This window comes from Trachypithecus francoisi, unplaced genomic scaffold, assembly GCF_009764315.1.
Source record: "Trachypithecus francoisi isolate TF-2019V2 unplaced genomic scaffold, Tfra_2.0 Lachesis_group18, whole genome shotgun sequence".
Classification (NCBI taxonomy): Eukaryota; Metazoa; Chordata; class Mammalia; order Primates; family Cercopithecidae; genus Trachypithecus; species Trachypithecus francoisi.
Window position 1 is genome coordinate 73,144,798 of NW_022681463.1, and position 22,436 is coordinate 73,167,233.

The window sequence follows — 22,436 nt, forward strand, 5'->3', positions numbered from 1 at the left end:
CTTGGAGGCTAGTGATGTCACTTATATGTGCTCTGTTATTTACAGTTTGGATATTTTAGCCCCATAACCATACTTCCTTTCTTGGCAGAAGGAAGATTAGGAGCAGCAATAATATTATAGTAATATTGGTATCATTTATTAATGGGATAGTCTATTCCAAAAGCAGTATGCCACTCAGGTTATACACATTGCCTGTAATCCAGTGGTCACAACCTGGGGTTCGCTTAGGAATCACCCAGGAGTCTTCAAAATACTGGGGTCTGGGTCTACTCTCCAAAGATTGATTGGGTAGGGCCAGGGCATTGGCACATTAAGGCTCCCCAGGGAATTCAAATGTGTAGCTAAGGTTGAGAACCACAGCTTTCATCATCACAACAACCTGCAAGGTAGGAATTTTTAGCTTCATTGGATGGATAAAGAAAATAGGGCCCAGGGTCAACAGACAACTTGTACAAGATCAGGGACTTCAACCTTGAGTCTGTCTGGCCACCAATCCCTGATGCCAATTTGCTTCACATGTGTTTTATGAATCCTTAAGTAAAGAGTGAACAGACAGAGCACACAGACAAGGAAAAAGGAGCCCAGGGCAGCAGCACCCCACAGGAGCTTTGTGCACAGGAGGCTCCACCGCCACCCTGAGCCAGCTATACAGCATGGGGGTTGCCTGCAGGTGAGGGTTCCAAAAGGAGAGTAGCCCAAGTGAGCAAATAACTGGTCTTCATGGTTGCAGCAGCACCTGGCTTCCATCCAACCCTCAGAAGCTGGCACAGAGGAGAGACATTCGGTGGAAAGTTGAACAGGGCATGGCCTGACTGGGGCAGGTAACCCTATGCACACTCAGTTACCTGCAGAGAGATGAACTTCCTTCCCCAGTGTCTGCCTTGTCATCCTGCACTGTGTCAGCTCAGGGCTTGCACCAGGTTCTCTGGGCTGCCTCTAAATCATACTTCAGGATGTTGCGGTCAACTCAAGAAGGTCATGTTGATTGATATATACTGTCGAATGGGAAGGAAGTATCCTCTGATTCTTGTTTCCCCAACCTAGAGCACCTTTAGCCATAACTGTCTGAAGTAAATATAATCAGGTGGGATTCTGAAACTGCACCTTCCTTCTCCTCTGCTAGGAACCCACCAGGGCTGAGCCTCAGCTTTCAGCCTCCTAGAATGAAGCGTGAACCCAAAGCAAAGAGCTGAACTGCTTTCACACCTCTGATTTCACAGACAAAGGTGAATCTCCTAAGGTATTTCTGGTATCGTTGATACCAATGACTGAGAGAGCATCAAAGTCTGAGGGGTGACAGAGGAGAGGGGAAGTTTCTGGAGTCAGGTAGGAGGTATCTGGCCCTCTCTGTACTCAGATCTAAACCCTACTCTAATACTCCCCACAAAGGCTTGGATTGGCCACTTTTGTTCATTCATTCACTCAACATTTATGAAGTTTATAGCACTAGGGATTCTTAGCAGAGTAAAACCGGCTCTGACCTTAAGTAGCTCATAGTTTAGCAGGAGAGAAGTCACCTAAAGGGCAAGTGTGGTGTCAGAGGAAAGCACGGGTGTGGTGGGAACACAGGAGGTAGGAGGGTGAGTGTCCTAGAGGGGCAATTCCTGACTTGGGGGTTACTAATACCTAGCAGGAGTCAGCCAAGTGGAGAGTGGGGGAAACAGTTTTCTAAGTGGAGGGGGCACCTTCAGCAAAAGAGCAAAGATTCTGTCCTTTGCCTCAATAAAGGGTGTTCCTTGTTGAAAGGTCACCCTGGCTTAGCTCCAGAAACTCTCCCTTCTCTGGACTTCAGGGACTTGGACTTCTTTCTCTGCATTCAGGCCAAAGGGCTGAGTCTGAGTGAGACTAAATTCCTAACTCAGACTTTTTTTTTCTTCAACAGAAACATGCAGTTCCGAAGTCTTGCCAGCCACACCAAAGAGCTTTTCGCAAGAAGGCACAGGCCAGGTAGAGGCAGCTGTGCAGTAGGAGGACTGTGATGTTTTGGACTAGAAAATAAGACTCAAATGAGGCCAACAAAACACGGGCACTGCATAAAGGTGTCTTCTCCCCACTTTATAAGCCTTATGTGTGATAATATTCAATGCCATAACAAGGCAAGCGAATAGGTCCTTGGAGGGAGAGATAGCTGGATTTTAATCCTGGCTCTACACTAAGGTCTTGGACTACTTACTGCAGGTCTCTGAGCTTCACAGTTTTATATATAAAATAGGATGAAGACCAACCCCAAATACACTTTGATGGTGAGAATTAGGTGACATGACAACAGAAGGGCATTTAGAATGTGGCACAGAAGAGGTCTCAACAAATGGTAGCTGTGTTTCATCATTCATTTGAGAACTGATGTTTGGATCCTTTTCTGCATCTTGAAACATCCCAAAATATTCCTCCTTAAGCCTTTCAGTTGATACTTCTCATTGATACTTCTCATTGATACTTCTCTATTCAATTTATACTGCGAGCAGGGGAGCGAGGCTTGAGCTTGGTTCCATGAGCAAGGGTGAAGGGTGTAGGTCTCCCAGCTTCATTTTTGTCTCCTCCTCACCTGGAGAGCCATGGACAATTCTCTTCCCAGGTTACTTGACTTCTGCATGACCATGACTTTCACCTTCTGCATTTTGGAACAATATACTCATGAATGCTAAGAAGCTTTTGTTTCTTTCTGCCTGTGCTGATCCTGTCTACTATATAAGAAAAATCACAATGGTTGTCATAGTTATACTCTTTGCTTCCTCAGTTGAATAGCACCAGTTTTGATGTTATATTATATTGTATTCTGGATCTCTCTTTGATGGTGGGTTAGGGAGAAGGTTTGCCAATTCTTTGTGTTACAATTCTTTTTAAATAAATCCTCAGAATTAAGGCCATTTTATTACTTTCTTTTACTTTTAAATATAAATATATATTTAAAAAATATATATTTTATATATAAATATTTTTATTTATATTTTTTATATAAATATATTTTATATATAAATATACATTTAAATATATATATTTATAGATATATTTTAATATATTTAAAAATATTTTTTAAAAAATATATATTTAAAAAATATATATTTAAAAAATATATATTTATAGATATATTTTAATATATTTAAAAATATTTTTTAAAAAATATATTTTTTATATATATATATATATTTAATGCTCACCAACTTCTAAAAAAACATATTTAAACACCTGGAGTCTGCCATATAGTGATATTGGGAAAGAATCCAGAAGAAATGGAGGCCACGGGAATATCTTAGAAGGCAGGGCTTGAACACAAATTCCTTCTGCTCCATTTGTATTGTAACCATTTAAGGTGAAGCCTTCTCAGCTCCTGCCAGGACTGTTGTAAGAACCTTGCACTTGCTCTCTGGCCTCTTTCCCGTGCAGTGTGTGCTGCTCAAGTATCTCAGTCGTCATGTGATATGCTAGCTCAAAGTTCCCCAGTAGTTCCCTACAAAACCCATTGTCCTCAACCAGACATTCAAAATCCTTTACGATTAGCTTCCTACTGACTTTGCAGGCACTTGACCCCGTCGAGTGGGTTTGCTCATTGTCTCGGTGTGCGGTGAGAATGCTTAAATACCTTTATTTTGTGCCCTAGAGTTATGGATCTCTCTGTCTTCCCCCTTCAGAAACCATTTTCCTCTTCCTTGTCTGTCCAAATCTCATCCATGTCCTTTTCCTTTTGTACTGTGACTGGAAGCTCAGTCTCCACGTAGATGGAGACTGCACAGGGCTACCTGTCTTGATGAGTAGCCATGTTATGCTCCATTTCCCTTTGAGATGGATGGAGATTCATAAGATATTCCTGGGCCACATGGTGCCTTGTTCCCCACTTTTTCTTTGACTTTCACTGGCAGCTCTACTATCTTTCCCCTGCTCTGCTCCGGCAACTTCCTACTCCCCTTTCTTTACAAATCCAGAAAGGACTTGATAGCACAGAGGTTTTGTTTCTTTGTTTTAATCTATGTCCAAGCACATTTGCATATAGTTTTACAGTTTTGTCTCCCACATTGTGTACCTGTCCTCCAGGAAAACTTCCCTGAGCAGGCAAGGAGAAGGGGAGTACTGACGTTTCCTGCCTGTCTGCTCTGTGCCTCTCCTGGACACATTTGGTGCATATAAATTGATCTATAAGCCTGTCAGGAGGTGTTTTGATCCACATTTTCAGAAAAGAGAACTGAAGCTCAGAGAGGGTTAATGACTTTCTCTGGGAGCGTGTGATACCAGATATGATGCCAAAGATGAAAAAAAAAATTGTCGTGGGATGGAGCTTGTTAGAACAGGCTTCACAGCTGTGGTGGGACCTGAGCCAGGCCTTGGTCTGTTGGGCAGGAGGAGAGAGCATCGTGAGTGTGAGCAGCATCACAAAGATTTGAGACTCAATGTGACAATGTGATCCTTTACGGCTTCCAGAGATTGTACCTGATTTCCTTTAAGAATGCATATTAAAGTTAATTGCTTGATTTTGAGCATGCGAATGCTGAAATGTGCTAGAACGGTCAAAGTTCAGGGGTAAGTGAACTTTACTGCAGCATGTTAAGAACAGAATGAATGCTGACAAAGAAGCAGAGACTTTTTAATTTTAACTGCAGGTCAAAAGAGGACTCTTAACACAAGGTAGCTGAAACTGGGCAAACACACGATCCCAGATGGTTTTATACAGCATAAAAATGAATGAGCCAATGTGGGTTCATCGATGGTAACAAATGCACCACTCTGTATGTGTGTGAGGGGGTATGTGGGAACTCTCTGTACTTTCTGCTCATTTTTCCTGTGAACCTAAAACTGCTCTAAAAAATACAGTGTATTTTAAAAGAAAATTAAATTAAATGTTTAAAAATTTTAAATGAATGAGTCTAGTTACCAAAGCTACCAATTGTGGCCTGAGGGGAGGGGAGGACGCACCCTCCTCTTGGTGTTTTGGAGCATAGACTCCTTGCTCAGCTATGTGAGCTTCATCGTCTTTTATTTTTCCAGCTCACTGGGTAATGAAATGCTTATGAGCACTGAAGGCCTAAAAAAACAAGGCATGAAGTATTAACAAAAGGAGGAAGGAGAAAATGAAGAGAAGGAACTGGAACACACTTTGTAACCTGTATGTTGAAAAATAAAAAGCTGGCTGCACGTAACAGGTTGCAGAAGCATAATGATGAGGTGTGCAGGAAGAGGAGTTTTACAGAACATTTTACATCTAGTGACCATGTGAAGTTACTTATCTCTCTAATTTTCTGTTATCTCTTCACTAAAACAGAGCTAACAATACCTGCTTCATATGGTTATGGAAAGGATTAAATGAGATAAAGTATATAAAATGCTTAGACCAAGAGCCTATATTCATTTTTTAAAAATATTTATTGAGTGTCTATTCTTGGCTAGATATCAAGGATTCAGTGATGAGCAAAACACATGATTCCTGATGACCCACTGAGTTTTCAGTCTAAGGGGAAAACAGATGTCAAAAAAAGAAACATAAAAATAATTATAAACTGTAGAGAGTTCAATAAAGAAAAAACTCAAGAGTGATGTGAGAAAATAACAGGATCTCTGAGTAAATGATCAATAAATAGTAGTTAAAGAGACTTTTTTTTGTAACTATGACAGACTAGCTTCTATTAGACAAACCCTTCACAAAGAACAACTGGGAACAAAATGGATGATATATTTTAAAAACTGCTTGAAGGATTATGAGAGCTATCAAGGCAGCAAGGGCATCAGTAGACAACATTCCAGACAGAAGATAAATACAAAGAAGTTAAGATCAAAATGCAGTTCTACTCTGTCCTTGAAGCATTAGCCTGCTCGTAAGTGACTGAAGATAGTTTTCTGCAATCTCATGAACAAAATTGGAGGTCATGGCTCAATGAGGATAGGCACTGAGAAACACCCTAGGCTTTCAGCTGGGATCCCTCAAGGACAGCACTCTAAGCATAAAGGCAAACTAGGTATAGACCAGCTCTCACAAAAAGTAAAATCAGCTTAAACCTGGTTGGACTAAGGTGACTTGGTTCACTTAACTGGCTGGCATTAACCTCCAGGAAGAAAAATAACATCATCCAGAACTTCAAATAATCTCCATAATTTTTCAAAGAATAAAGCCCAACATTCTTTTTAAAAATATTCTAGAATATGAGGAGATAAGCCAAGTGACCAAAAATCATTCAGAGACAATAGAAAGAGATCCACAGGGGATCTGGATACTATATCGATCCTGGAGTTATCAGACACAGACTTTAAATACTTTATTAAACGTATGAATGAAAGTTGTTGATGAGATGGAGAATTTCAACAGAAAACTAAAATCTATAAAAAAGAGTAAGAAGGAAATTCTAGAACTAAAACATAATAAACAAAATTTAAATTCAAGAAATTAATTAGGAGCAGACTGAACATAGCTGAAGAAAGAAATAATGAACTAGAATATAGGTCAGTAGAAAATATCTAGACTGAATCACAGAGAGGAAAAAAGATTCAAACAAGATAAAAAGAAAGTAAGAGATATTCAGGACATCGTAATGTCAGAAAGAGGAGAAAAGAAAGAATGGGTAGAAGCAATATTTGAAGCCACAGTTACAGGAAACACTATGAATCCAATGATAGTCAAATGCAAATAAACTTCAGCAAGGTGCACGGTAATAAAATTGTTGAAAACCAAAGACAATGATAAAATATTAATAGCTAAAGGAAAAAGGACATACTGTTTTTAAAAACAATAAGGCAGACAGCTGAATTCTCAACCAAAATTATGGATGCAAAAGACAATGGTAAGTCACCCTAAAGTGTAAAATATCCCTGCCAAAGTAAGATAACAAAAAATACTTTGGCAGGGATATTTTACACTTTAGGGTGACTTACCATTGTCTTTTGCATCCATGGCGTGAACCCGGAGGCGGAGCTTGCAGTGAGCCGAGATCGGCCACAGCACTCCAGCCTGGGCGACAGAGCGAGACTCCGTCTCAAAAAAAAAAAAAAAAAAAAAAATACTGAAGTTGAAATTTTACTAATTTCTAATTCATTTTTTACTTTGTATATTTTTATTGTAAAATAAAAAGCACAAAGACAGAAACCACTCAAAACAAATGTGTAGCTTAATAAATTATTTTAAGGCAGAAACTTTTGTAATAGCCATAAAGAAATGAACTTTTCCAGCCACTTGGAAACGTTCCTTGTGTGCTAGCCTGATCACAATGCACCACCTTCCCTAGAAGCAACCTTTACACTTTTATTGTAATCTCTCTTGTGTTTATAGCTTTATTACCCTCATATGCATCCCTAGACAATATAGTCTAGACTTGCCCATTAAGAAATGTTTGATATGTAAATCTCTTTTAATCCACTGTACCTCCTTCTAATCCTTTCTTCTCCTCACACTTTATCTGTTGAAAATCTAGGGATGTTTCACCTATAGAATTTCCTGAAGTCTGGATTTCATTAATCTCATAGCCACAGAATATAGCTCAAGAAGTCCTCTCTTCTCTGTGTTTCCAGTAAAATTTTGGCTGGACCCACAGCCTTGAACACTGTATTTTCTGGAAGAATTTGTCACTAATGCCTGCTGTAAAGGAAATAAACACAAGGGAGTTTTTCAGGCAGAAGAAAAGTGATGCTAAATGACAGGAAAAAATTGTAGCAAAGAATGAATAGTAAAATAAAGATAAATATGTAAGTAAATCTAAATAAATATTGACTATGTAAGCCAATACTAATAATGTCCTTATAAAGGTTTTAAATTTTTAATGTGTAGATTTAAAATACATGAGAATGTTAGCCTAAAAGGCAGAAAGAAGATAAAGTCAAAATGTTCAAATATGCTTCAATTGTACAGAAATTGATAAAAGTACAAATTTGTATTATACATTAACCAATGCAGGATGCATGTTGAATCTCTAACATAACCTTTGAAAGAATGTCAAAAGATTATTTATAACTGCTAAGATGTGAAAAAAATGGAGTAGTAAAGCAAATTTGGTTAACTCCAAAGAAAGTAAAGAAAAAAATGTAGAACAGATGAAACAAATTGGAAAAAATAACATAAAAAACCCCAAGGGTTTCAGCAATTATATTAAATGTAAATAATTCTTAACATTTATATTGTCAGGCTGTATTAAAACATAACAAGACCCAATAACGCAATGCTTACAAGAGAAGCATCTTGAATACAAGATACAGGAAAAAAAGTGAAATAATGGAGAGAGATACACCATACAAACCCTAACTAAAAGAAAGCTGCCATAGTTATACTAATATTTTGTTGTTGTTGTTGTTAAGAAAATTTTTGTGGTTTTATTGTATCATGAGGCATTGAAACATCTGAACAAATCCATGTCTGGGCGGTGAGACAGCTGCTTTCTCCTTCACTTCTTTGGGTTACTAGAGCAACTTGTCAGTATATTAAAAAAAAAAAAGGACAACCTTTTGCATTACTTAAGTCTTTCCAAGGCATGCGCTGGTACAACACAAATTTCTCCCATCAGATGCAACTAGTCTAGCGTCCAAACATCATGCACAACACCTCGGTGGCAGCAGCGCACTGTGCCCACTCCCGCCGTGGCCCTGCTCATTTGTGCATGATATTTGGAGCATCTGGAGGAGTGGGAATAGTATTGGGCAGAGGAGGGAGGAGGAAACAGCGTGAGTGCCTAGTTGAGACAAGGTCAGCCGAAGTTGTGCAGGGCGAGCCTGAACATGTCATTGGTGCAAACCCAAGCATCGTTGATGTTCTTTAATAGGAACATCTGGTGGAACCCCATGATGGGGTCTTCATCCGCCTTAAGCTGGCCCACCACCATGCTGATGATGCAGCTATCTGGAGTGGGCTGGTGGTCCTGTGCGATGATGCTGTGCTGGATTTTCTGGAACGGAAGGCTAGACAACTTCTCCACAATGGCAGCTTTCCCTGTTGTCCTTCCCACATAAGGCATGACGCATCAATGTAAATTGCGCCTAGTTGGGTTCTATCATTATCAAATAACTGGTAGTAATGTTGAATGAAGTTGGATCCAATCTGCTCCCAAATTGGCTTGTCTCCCATTCTGGAGCGTCACCCGGCCTCACGGAGACCCGAGGGGCTGGCACGATGGCGGCAGCGGCGGCGGTGGCAACCCAGTGAGGTCTGAGTTATACTAATATTAAACAAAGTAAATTGCAAGTCAAGAAGACCCTCTGTAAAAGTGTCAATCCACTAGGCTGATAAAATAGTCTTAATTTGTGTGTTTTATTGTGTAGCTTCAGAATGTATAAAAAAGATAGAATTAAAGCAGAAGCAGGAAAATTCACAATCCCAATGGAAGCTTTTAAACATATTTCTCACTGAAACTGGTAGAATAAACAAACAATGATAAAGAAAGTCAGACATGATCTCCACCTATATTGAACTTACAATGAATTAAAGGATGAATGAATGTAAAATTGCACGTTAGCAGTTTGCTCTGAAGGAAAGAAAGACAGTTTTATAACAATGAACATGGCTGGACTGAGGGAATCAAGAAAGGCCTTTCTGAGAGAGGGACACTTGATCTCAGCTCTGAAAGATGAATAATGGCTAATTAGGTGAATGGAGGAAGAAATGTGAACCAAAGAGCATTAGACATTGGGCATCATGGCATCTTAAAAGATGCTATGGTTGGGAGGAAACCTGAGTTTGAAGAACTGAAAGGAGGTCCAAGTGACTAAAGCACAGCGTATCACAGTGTATGAAGAGAAGTAGCTCAAAGTCAACCTGAAGAGGTGGGTCAGGCCAGAAGATTCAGAATTTTGTCAGCCATGTACAGATCTTGGACTTTATCCAGAAAGCAATATTACTATTGGATTTATGTTTGAAAAAGATTATTCTAGCTGTGGCATAAGAATAAATTGTAGAAGGTCAGAGTTAACAGAGGAGGCTAGACAATCCAGCAGTTTTCACCAGTGATAATAGTTTGGATATTTGTCCCCACCCAAATCTCATGTTGAACTGTAATCCCCAATGCTGGAGGTGGGGGCCTGGTGGGAGATCATGGGGGCAGATGGATCACGGGGCAGATCCCCCATGGCTTGGTACTGTCTTTGTAATAGTGAGTTTTTGTGAGATCTGGTCATTTAAAGTTGTATGTCACCTCCCCCGTACCTCTCTCTTGCTCCTGTTCTCACCATTTGATGTGCCTGCTCCCCCTTTCCCTTCTGCCATGATTGGATGGTTCCTGAGGCCTCCCCAGAAGCAGATGCTGCTGTGTTTCTTGTAGAGCCTGCAGAACTGTGAGCCAATTAAACTTTTTAAAATGAATTACCCAGTTTCAGATACTTTTTTATAGCAGTGCAAGAATGACCTAACACAACCAGTAACTAGAGATGAAGGATGATGGTGATGACAGTGGAGATGGAGAGGAGTCAGAGTCAAGAGATATTTAAGGGGTAAAATCAACAGGCATTGGTGAAGAATTCTACATGCTGGCTGAGGGCAAGGGAGTCATCAAGGATGTCTTTTTAGTTCTTTGGTTGTACAAGTGGGTTTAACAGTGATGCCATTCTCTAAGAAATACAGATTGGGTTTTAAAGGGAAAATAATAAATTCTGTTTTAGGCATGTTGATATTGAGGCTTTTTTTTTTTTTTTTTCTATAAGAGATTGTTCTATAGGACCTCTCTCAAGGCACTTAATATATTTTCTCTTTGTGGTGTTTTTCGTTGGTTTTATTTGCTTGTTTTACTCCCTTCTGTCTGACATTTCAAAAATGCAATTGCAAGCCTTGACCGTGGATATTTGTCATGTCACTGCATCAAAATATTGATGCTTGCCTAATTTGAACCTTCCCAGGGAGTAATGGAAACAAGAGAGAAGGTGGAAAATGTGTCACTATCCCTAGGAGTGCTGGTGGGGTGCTGAACATTGACCTCAGTCAGAGTCTAAATGTGTCAGGGAATTTTCCTGGCTCTAGGTGTTAAAAGCCATTCAAGGAGGCAAGATTGTTTTCCTGGAAGATGCCAGACAAGGATGTTCAAGTTTAGGAGGATTGGCTCTCAATGCACAGGGCCATTTCAATGAATTACTAACTAGCTCTCCCTTCATTGAAAATTAATTCTGTCAAGGATATGAATCAGGTGTCCTATGAAAAGAAAGGCCAATCAACTCTTCCAAAGCAATTTCTTGTTAGAACACCAGGGTGGGTGATGCCATTTCTTTTGTTCCAGGCTGGTTGGGACCCTGTTGGCAGGTCATTTTGAAATTCTTTCCATGAGAAAGAACACAGTTGGCCCGATACGGTGGCTCACACCTGTAATCCCAGCACTTTGGGAGGCTGAGGCAAGTGGATCATGAGGTCAGGAGTTCGAGACCAGCCTGACCAACATGGTGAAGGCTCGTCTCTACTAAAAATACAAAAATTAGCTGGGCATGGTGGCACATGCCTGTAATCCCAGCTACTTGGGAGGCTGGGGCAGGAGAATCGCTTGAATCTGGGAGGTGGAGGTTGCAGCAAGCTGAGATTGCACCACTGCACTCCAGCCTGGGCAGCACAGCGAGACTCCATCTAGAAAGAAAGAAAGAAAGAGAGAGAGAGAGAGAAAGAGAGAGAGAGAGAACGAACACAATGAAGACGGCAGCCTGAAGTGAAGTCTATTTATATCCAGAAAAAAAAGACATGTATTCATGATTATTTCTCTATTTTTTGAAATATTTACCAATAACCTTATGAGGATGTATCAGGCTCTTTTTGTTCAATTCATTTTTCCTTCTTCTGGCTCATGTCACTTAATTCTTTCAGAATTTAAGTTATAAGAAATTGAATTTCTATTCATTAAGGTCTGATAAGAAATGTGTTATGGTATCTGATTTGAATGAGGACTGTAAGATTGTTTATGTGGTTAAAATTATGTGTTCTTCCTTAAAAGAGCTTGAATTTTAAGGTTTTGCCCTAAGCCATTATTATTGAGTCTACCTAAAGTTTCAACAGTTGCAGAACTGAAGAGAAGATCTGCTTCCTCACTTGGAATGGAGTCCTGAATTTTATAACTATACAAATAGTATAGTTGGAGACAAATGATTTACAACTATTTCACAAGCAGTGGTAGATGTTCAGAAACTTGTTATTTCTATGGTTTTCTGTATTTCTGATGTGTTTGAGGATCATCCCTTAGGAGTCTATAAAGTATCAGGCTATATATATCTAGCCTAGAACTGGGTGGAACAATGAACCATGACTGCTTAATATCAATGCTGCTCAACATAAAAGCACCATAAAATTTTGAAGCAGGGAGGAACTTAAACTACCGTGTTTAAGCCACCGCTCTCTGGTGGGCCAGTGATTTAGGATCCTGACTTATTTTAATCCTTCCACCTCCCATTATCTATAAGGAAACAAAGGCACAGAGGGAAGTGTCCTGCCAAAAGTCACACAATTTGTATTTCAGAATTCATCTTCCTATGAGTTCTTCTTCAGAAAAAAGAACTGAGTGTGTGAGCTAATCTTTATCTAACAGACTGATTTCACATATTACAAAGATAAACTGTTGGATGATAGCACCGGACAGAACTATCCTTCATGAAGTCCCTCTTTATGGGCTCTGGGAATTGGATGTGGGCTCTGGGAATTGGATGGCCATTTTTATTTCACTTTTGTATTCATGCAGACTCTATCATAAAGAGGAAGCCGTCAGGTTCTTGGATAATTGCTGAATGGAACTAAGGGAAATGAGAAGAGAGAAGCATCTCAGAGTATGTTTGGACTTGCTGAATGCCTTGGACCCTGCTACACACTGATAACTGAGTATTGAGCCCTTGAGCTGATAAACAAGGGTCTTTGACTCAAGAGTGTTTTGCCATCCTGTTTGCAAGCTTTATGTTTGTTTCCTTTCCTCCAAGAGTATGTTTTCTTACTCCCCATATGGCCCCAAACCACACATTGAGAAATATGGCCTACAGTTTGTGATTAATGAAACCCTATCTCCACTCCACCCTCCACTCATTAACCAATGATCTCTACTGGTGCCTGTCACATTTACAAATATGAGAGAGGCCTTAATTTAAATCTGGAACTAAGCTAGTGATTTCAATTACAATATTCCGAGTCATTCTGACATTATCATTGAGTAAAATAGCCTCAGTTTTCTTATCTGTAAAATGAATTCAGTGTTGGCAACACTGGTCTTAATGTAAAATAACTTTAAGAAAATTGCTGAAGGCTATGGCATATGACTTAGTGTATTACTATTTTATAATGGAGAGTTCTACCTACCAAAGAAAGGAGTTATCAGCTGCCCATTGCATTGCTGGTAATTTATTATTAATGATTTCTAAAAACTCTAACATTGCAGGAAGCTTCAAGCATCATTACTGCATCACATTTTGCTTTTGTGTTAATGGATAGCTATTTTTCACTGTCATTTTCATGAGTAGCAAGAGAGCACAGATGAACAATTTTAACAAATATAGGACAATAGAAGACGTAGTCCAGACTTTAGCACTTATTATTAATAGAATGATCAAATTCAACCTTATGAGAATGGAGAACTTCCTGGTCACAGACAGTAATCTATATACCTCCTTCTCACCAGTGCCCTCCCCTCATTAAGCAACTCAGAGGCAAGGGTCAGGAAACACTGTACTTAGTACTTTTGTGCTTAAAAAATTAAAGAATCCAAATGATCACTTTTTGCTTTCTACGTAATTGAGGAAAAAAGTAATGTTACAATCTCAGGCCTTGGAGGAACTTCTATTCACTTCAACTGAACTTCTTTATGGATTAGAATGAGGAAGCCCTTTGATGTCACCAGAGAGGTCTTTTCCTTCTAGAAGGCTTTTAACAAATCATGTTCCAGGGAGAGTTCTCTGTTCTTCAGACAGTTCTTGGAAGTCAAGACCTCCTTCTCCCCCACAGTCTGGAATGATCTAAGTTAAGCCCAGTTGCACATACTACAGAAGCAAAACTATCCTAATCTCCAATGTTAAAAATGGAAGCAATTCTTTTCTATTGAAGTCACAAGTCCCCATTCTACATCTTCAGGTTGTACTCTCTCTGTATTCCTAATATGCCATTCATAGTAAAAATGCGTGTGCCTAGGGATGGTTCTGTCTGAAGATGCTAATAGACTGCAGAAACAAGGACATCGGGGGTCTCATTTTATCTTCTTGTTACAGGTAGTTAGACAGACACGAGTGAGGGTGGAGAGGGCTTTTCTCCGCCACCCACTAGGATGTCAGGTGATGGTTCAACAATTATCATACTGCCTCTCTAAAAAATGTGGCCAGAGCCAGGGAGAGACAAGCTTCAGGTGATCCACAGCTGTTAACATTAAAGTGTTAATTGAATGCCGATGTCAGGGAGAAGCAACTTCCTGGGCATACGCATTAAGAGAAAATAGTAGAATATGACCTTCTGGGGGCACTCCACTGGAAAAGGGAAGAAAGCCTGAGATGGACGTGCATACAACTTCCTAAACACACTATGACTGCTCACTTCCCAAGGGTAAGGAGGGTACTACACGTGTGGGCAGCTCACCCCAAGAGAAGAATCATGGGAAAGGGGTGCAAGATGGCAGCCTATAAAGTCCTAGGATCATGGTTAAACACCACACTTGCTCTTCACCCACGATCTGGAATAAACTAAGTCTTGTTCTTCACGTCACCCACTTCACATTCTTCCAAGTGTTCTTTCCTTTCTTTCCTGTTCTACAGCCTGGTTTTTGTTTGTTTGTTTGTTGCTTGTGTGTGTGTGTGTGTGTGTGTGTGTGTGTTGACAAGAGTTTCACTCTTTTGCCTAGGCCAGAGTGCAGGGACTCAATCTCAGCTCATTGCAACCTCTGCCTCCCGGGTTTAAGCGATTCTCCTGCCTCAGCCTCCCGAGTAACTGGGATTACAGGGGACTGCCACCACGTCTGGTTAATTTTTGTATTTTTAGCAGAGACAGTGTTTCACCATGTTGGCCAGGCTGGTCTCAAACTCCTGTCCTTGTGATCCACCTGACTCGGCCTCCCAAAGTGCTGAGATTACAGGCGTGAGCCACCACACCCACCCCTAAAGCCTTGTTAATAAACTTCCACTCCTGCTCTGAAAGTTGCCTTGATCTCTTTTTCTGCTTTATGCCCCTCAGTCAAATTCTTTCTTCCGAGGAGAAAAAAACTGAGGTTGCTGCAGACCCATATGGATTTGCCACCAGTAACTCATATACCTACCACCAGTAACAATCTCTTCTTCTCCATGCCTGCCCTTTGGTTAACTGATGCTGTAAGAACAAATTAACAAGTGTGAATGGTGTATTTTCAAAAGGATGAAGAATGCCAAGATAACAGCTCTCTGCAAACATGTTACCATTAGCAGATGTAAAAAGTGGAGGAAGGAGATACTTAGCATTATGTATGCATTCATTCATTATTTACATAGCTTATTTATATAGCTTACAGCTAACAAATTGCATGTTTTGTTTTGATATCTTCTGACTTCATTGAGTTTTCCTTTATACAGTCCAAACATGTGCAAAAAATATTTTTTTCATCCAATTACAGATGGTAGTGTATTTTTTTTCCCAATCAGCAGGGATCTTAATTGTGTAGTAACAGTCAGCAGGAACAAGGACATCAGGGGCCTTGTTTTTGTCTCCTCTTATTTTTCATGCCTGCCCTGTTGTTTGGCTTTAGGTTATCTGATGCCAAGAAACAGCTCTAGATGCATCATATTTTCCATCCATTAATCAATGCTAATCCAAAGAACTGTTTCGTATACTGAGACATGGACAGGGAACGTCTCGACAGGGAAGGTCTCTTGCCTTCAGTTACAAAACAAGTCATTGTTTATACTTGGAATCTGTTCTAGACGAATTAAAGGACAAAAGAGAGTGCACTATCCATTAAACATCATGACAACTTGGCTACAAAAACTCACAATTTATTCAGACTCAGTAAATGGATATTGTGGTATCTGTTATAAGTATTATGGTCTAGTGAAGTGTTTCCAAAAGGGTGTTTCATGGAAGAGAAGTCCCTGGGGATGCTTGAAAGAAAGGAGTCTAGGTTTCAATAAGCTGAGGAGTGTTTTATACAAGATCTCCCTCTTGGAGACTCGTAATGTATATTAGAATTTTATAACTCTGACTGTTAAAAACCAAAACAAACAAAAAACTATTATACTTGTGTAACCCAGCATTTAAAAATACATTTGATCCTGGATTTTTTTTTTTTTTAATAATACCCATTAACATATGAAAGTGGCGAGTGAAACAAGTGATCTATAAATTATAGTTTGGAAATAGGTATTTTTAATCAAAAGATGAAGTTTCACGTGAACCTGGGAGGCGGAGCTTGTAGTGAGCCAAGATCGCACCACTGCACTCCAGCCTGGGCGACAGAGCCAGACTCCGTCTCAAAAAAAAAAAAAAAAGAGATGAAGTTTCCAGGCCAGGCGCGGTGGCTCATGCCTGTAATTCCAGCACTTTGGGAGGCCGAGGCAGGCAGATCACCTGAGGTCTGGAGTTCAAGACCAGCCTGACCAACATGGAGAAACCCCATCTCTACTAAAAATATAAAAATTAACCAGGCATGGTGGTGTATGCCTGTAGTCCCAGCTACTAGGGAGGCTGAGGCAGGAGAAGTGCTTGAACCCAGGAGGTGGAGGCTGCAGTGAGCCGAGATCATGCCATTGCACTCGAGCCTGGGCAACAAGAGCTAACCTCTGTCTCAAAAAAAAAAAAAAAAAAAATGAAATTTCCAATCTGAGGTCTGCTACTGATTAGTAGAGCAGCACAATCCACCATCATATCATACTATACTTCACTATGTATCAATAATTCTTTCTTTTAAATGTTAATAACAATACAAGCAAAAATTTTTTAAGGTCTTATGATGTGTCAGGCACTGTACTAAGTGCTTCACATGCCTTATAACTTATAATCTCTTAAACTTGTGTTTATTTTTAAATAAACTCGAGTAGTACAGGAATACATTTTCATTTTAAAAAGTTAAAAAAAGGTATACATAAAATTCCTTTACATTTAGTATGTAAGCATCTGGATCTTTTTCTGTGCATTTAAATAAAAATGTGTCTTTGCAAAAGAACATACGTTTCTCATTTTCTAAAACATAAGCCATAAACAGAGTAATGTTATGTATATTGTTGTGCAACTAGCTCTTTGCATTTAAAAGTATATGTTAAACATATTTTTATGTGAGTACCTGTACATCGACCATATTCCTTTTCATGATTTCATGACATTTTATATGTACAGCTCATACATGTATATGTACTATAAATTTTTTATGGGTAAATATGCAGATGATTTGCAAATTTTTCACCAATGTAAACAAACAATTTTTGTTTCTGTGTCTTGTGGTATGGCTTATAGATAGCCTTGAATGATGTGGTAACTGAAACAACCATAATGCTGGAGAAGAAATAATCTAATACCTGGTGCATAAGGAAGGAATCCACAGAGGTCAAAACTAAAGTGAAAGCAGAGACCCCATGGAGCAAGAGATTGCCAAAGTTGTCTTTCTTTTGGAGATTTTCTGCTGAACTCTGGAAAAGTTGAGCTAGTCTAGTGAAATCAGAGGAATCAGGAAGTGAAACTTAAGGTCCATATAAGGAAATGAAGCTAATAGAGAACACCCAACATAAAGCTGGTATCCAAAGGGTAATAGTAAACAAGAAGTAAAACCACCATTAGAAGGGATAACAAAGAAATTTGCCTGGCTCTACCTGGGTGCTGCCTAGGGGATGAGGGGAATCTCTCCTGAGAATTCAAACCATTAAACCTGACTTCATGGTGGATTTGCTGTCTAATTCACAATGTCTTTGTGTTTCAAAAAAACATTAAGAATATAAAGTGGCCCCACATTAGTGGTGTCTTCCATCATATTATGTAAGCCAAACAAATCCAAATACTCTTAGAGGAATTTCAAGTCAGGCCTCAAAGAAGTCCCACTGAAAATGTTGTAAGAAAAATAAGCAGTCTACAGTCAAAACTCACAAAGCATATAAAGAACAAAGAAGCCATAAGTAAAAACCAGTAGAAAAAATAAACAGAAGAATCAAACTCACAAAGACTTCATATACTGGAATTATCAGATACTAAAGGTAAAATATATTTAATGTTTTGAGAAATAAAAGGAAGAATATCAACAATAAGAAGTTCTAGAAGTAATAAATATACAACTTGAAATTAATAAGGCAATGTAAACAGCAGATAAGACAGATGTAGCTAGAGAGAGAATTAGTCAATTGGGAGATGTAGCTAAAGAAACTATACAGAATACAGTCCAGAGACATCAAAAGATAGAAAGTATGAAAGAGAGTAAAGAGAGATGGAGGATAGTAAGAATATTTGACATATATTAGTGAAAGTTTTAGAGAGATATAATTCAGATAATGAGAAAAAGGCAATATTTAGGCCGGGCGCGGTGGCTTAAGCCTGTAATCCCAGCACTTTGGGAGGCCGAGACGGGCGGATCACGAGGTCAGGAGATCGAGACCATCCTGGCTAATACGGTGAAACCCCGTCTCTACTAAAAAATACAAAAAACTAGCCGGGCGACGAGGCGGGCGCCTGTAGTCCCAGCTACTCGGGAGGCTGAGACAGGAGAATGGCATGAACCCGGGAGGCGGAGCTTGCAGTGAGCTGAGAGCCGGCCACTGCACTCCAGCCTGGGCGGCAGAGCAAGACTCCGTCTCAAAAAAAAAAAAAAAAAAAAAGGCAATATTTGGAGAGAGAATGACTGATAATTGCTTTTAGTTGTCAAAAGACTCCAATCCTCATGTTCAAGAAGGCCAGTGAGTCACAAATCTGATAAACAAGATAAATTCATACTTAAACTTATTACAGTGAAGCAAAGCACCAAAAGAAAGGGAGAAAATGATTTTTAAAAACAGCAAGTAGAAGACACATCCACCTGCAAAGAAAAGGCAATTAGAGTGGTGGCTAACTTCTCAACAGCAATAATGACAGCAACAATTTCTTCATGCTGAGAGGATATAAATGTCAACTTAGAATCTTATGCTAGGAAACCATCTTTCAAGAATGAGGTTGAAGTAAAGATATTTTCTATCCTTCTGCTTAGCCATTTCTACTGTATTCTATTTACCTGTTACAGACTGGTCACTTCACTTCTGAACACTGCCTCTGCACTCCAGATAGGAAAATGGGAAATGACAAAGGGCAAGAAAACATGCCAGCTGGGCCCTCCCCTCTTTTCCTGGAAGTCCTATCCACATTTCCATCTACTTCTTATTGGCCAAAATGCCATCCCATAGCCTCATTTATCTGCAGGGGAGTCTGAGACATGTTGCCTTCCACTACAAAATGTAGCTTTTGTTTAAAAGGAAGAGTATGGTAGACAGCAGATAAGATATTAATTAATGATTTCTATCTAGCATATCAAGAATAAAACCTGGTTCTGTCCTCAAAGAAATCATAGTCTAATGGGGAAGATGGACCTATATAAAAGGTAAATGTAGAATTCCACACATGTACTTCCATCATCCCTCTTAAACATTAAATGGGGAAGGTTGACTACCATCATTTTGGATCTTTGTTGGTTGATCATTCAATCAGAGAAACAACCAATTGAGGCTAGGTGTGGTGGCTCATGCCTGTAATCCCAGCACTTTGGGAGGCTGAGGTAGGTGGATCACTTGAGGTCAGGAGTTCATGACGAGCCTGGTCAACATGGTGAAAATCTGTCTCTACTCAAAATACAAAAAATAGCTGGACATAATGACGTGCACCTATAGTCCCACCTACTCAGGAGGCTGAGGCACGGGAATCACTTGAACCCGGGAGATGGAGGTTGCAGTGAGTCGAGATGGTGCCACTGCATTCCAGCCTGGGTGACAGAGAATCAGACTCTGCCTCAAAAATGAAAAACAAAACAAAGAAAACCAACTGATTGAGTTTAGCAATCAGCCTCTTGTGCTATGAATTACACTGGGTCAGGAATAAAGAAAAATCAAATATGGTTCCCACTAGTGGAAGATGTTATTCAGGAACAAATACACTGGTTCAAAAAATTATTACAGCATAAATAGAGGAAAATAAATAAAATAGGGTGGTATGGGTGGAATTATTTCCCCAAAAATTCCTGAGTTGAAGTCCTAACCCCCAGTACCACAGAATGTGACCTTATTTGGAGATAAGATATTTGTAGAGATAATCTTTTAGAGTTAAAATGAAGTTACTGGGGTGGGCCCTAACCTAATAGGACTGGTGTCCTCATAACCAGGAGAAATTTGGACATAGACACACAGAGAGAGGTGATGTGAAGAGACATAGGAAGAAGACCATTTGCAAACCAAAGAGAGAACCTCGAATCAAATTATTCTTTTACATCCCTCAGAACCGACCTTGCTGACACCTTGATTTTCGAGCTCAAGCCTCCAGAATTGTGAGACAATCCATTTCTGTTATATAAGCCACCCCCCAGTCTGTGGTACTTTGTTATGGCAGCCCTAGCAAATTAATACAGAGAGAGTGGTAAATTCTCCTTGAGGCCTGAAGAGTGAAAATGTTTTAGAAAAGCCGTCATAGATTATCTGAAGGTTGGGTTCCAGAACAAGCAGACATTCCCCAAGCAGAGTTAGAGAAGAAAGGGCAATAGGAATTTCTGTCCAAAAGGATGTTATGAATAGAGATTCAGAAGTGAAATAAAGCATGGTCCATTTGGGTTTCCATAAAAAAAAGCCACAGATTGGGTGGCTTATAAACAGCAGAAATTTATTTATCATAGTTCTAGAAACTGGGAAGTCCCAGATCAAGCCGCCAACAGTTTCAGTAGTGAGAGTCCACTTTCTGTTTCATAGATGGTCTTTTTTTCACTGGGTCTTCACAATGCAGAAGAAATAGGGAGCTCTCTGGGATCTCTTGTTTAAGGCTACTAATCCTGTGAGGAGCCCTCATGACCTAATAACCTCCTAAAGTCATCACATTAGGATGCTTCCAAATAGCAGCACATCGGGCAATAGATTTCAATACATGACATTCAATTTCTATCCTGTGGCATGACCTGAAAAAGCACTACAGCAGGAATATAGGTTTTGTGGTAGAATGTCATGAGAGAGGAGACTGCAGTAATAGAGTAGCCAGATTAAGAAGGACCTTTGATGCCACAAAAAAAAGTGTCTGTTTGAAAAAGAAATATGAAGTAGAACCGTCTTTGTGACTAATTTTCCGTAGGACCCAAGTCTGTTTTTTATTTCTATGATGCCATTTAAATGAGCCTTCTTAATCAGTTAAAACTGATGCTCAGGTGAAATTTGCCCCCTCCATTCTCTGGTGCATTTTGCACAATACCCAGGGTGTTAGTCCATTTTACGTTGCTATAAAGGAATACTTGAGACTGGGTAATTTATAAAGAAAAGATGTTTATTTGGCTCATGGTTCTGCAGGCTGTGCAAGCATGGGACCAGCATCTGCTCAGCTTCCAGTGAGGCCTCAGGAAGCATTTACTCATGGCAGAAGGAGAAGGGGGAACGGACATGTCACATGGCCAGAGAGGGAAGCAAGAGAGAGAGGAAGGGGTACCACATTCTTTCAAACAACCCGCTCTCATGTAAACTAAGAGTGAGAACTCACTCATTAATGCAAGGGCAGCACCAAGACATTCATGAGGCATCTGCCCCATGAGCAGAGACCTGAGGGAGGTGAGGGAGGTGGCTATTTGGATGGCTGTCTGAGGCGAGGGTAGTCTAGGAAGAGGGAAGAACCAGGGCACAGGATCTAAGCAGCATGCAGGCTGTGTCAAGGAACCACAAGCAGTTCTGTGTGACTGAAGCAGAGCGAGCAAGGAGGGCACAGCTATAGCAGCTGAGGTATTGCAGAGGCAAATGTGAGGGCCAGATCATACAGGGCCTTACGGCCATTGTAAGAATGTTGGATTTGATTCTGAGTAAAACAAGAAGCCTTTGCAGTGGCAAAGGAGGAGTGGCATAATCTGATTTATGTTTAGAAAGGGTCAACCCTCGCTTCTGGGCTGAGGACAGATGGTGGGCAGCAAGGGTAGAAGCAGGGAGACTGATAGGCATTTAGGGCAGTGATCCAGGCAAGAGCTAAAGCTGGTGCTGACCTGCTCGATAACAGTGGAGGTTGTGAGAAATGACTGGATCCCTTCCTGTGTCCTCATCCCACCCTCGAGTCCACAAACACTGAGAAATGCACTCACTCCTCCACTCAGCAGAGGTAGCAGAAACAGGATAAAGGATAAAAGTCTTGATATTCTTGTGCAAATGGAGGCTGCAAAATTGACAAGATGAGAGTGTATTTGGGGGTTGATAATTTTTGTAGGGTTAAGTGGTATGTCCAGGGAAATAGGGAAAGTAAAGATACCAAGAAAGGAAAGGAATAAAAATGAGACTTCAGGAAGAGAAGATTGGGAGGTAGGAAGGGAAAGAAAAGAAATTCACTTGGGAAACAGCCTTTGTTGTTTAGTGCAAAGGAAGAAAGAAGTAGCAGGACATCCAACCCCTCCCTTGATCCTTTAACCTTTTGA

General features: G+C 40.0%; 1 protein-coding gene and 1 long non-coding RNA gene across 2 annotated transcripts in view; one reads left to right on the top strand and one right to left on the bottom strand.

The window, feature by feature from the left end:
* LOC117063311 overlaps positions 1-14,695 on the top strand; it is a 47,100-nt gene extending 32,405 nt beyond the window's left edge. The window contains exons 5-7 of the long non-coding RNA XR_004428863.1: positions 1,124-1,226; positions 1,883-1,947; positions 12,600-14,695. This is a non-coding gene — a long non-coding RNA (uncharacterized LOC117063311). The remainder of the gene's footprint in view (positions 1-1,123; positions 1,227-1,882; positions 1,948-12,599) is intronic.
* LOC117063310 (nuclear transport factor 2-like) lies at positions 8,258-9,114 on the bottom strand. Its single transcript, XM_033176999.1, is given in 2 exon segments — positions 8,258-8,896; positions 8,899-9,114. Coding segments are annotated over 2 exon segments (375 nt in total). The 5' UTR covers positions 9,029-9,114; the 3' UTR covers positions 8,258-8,651.
* Positions 14,696-22,436: the final 7,741 nt, after the last annotated feature.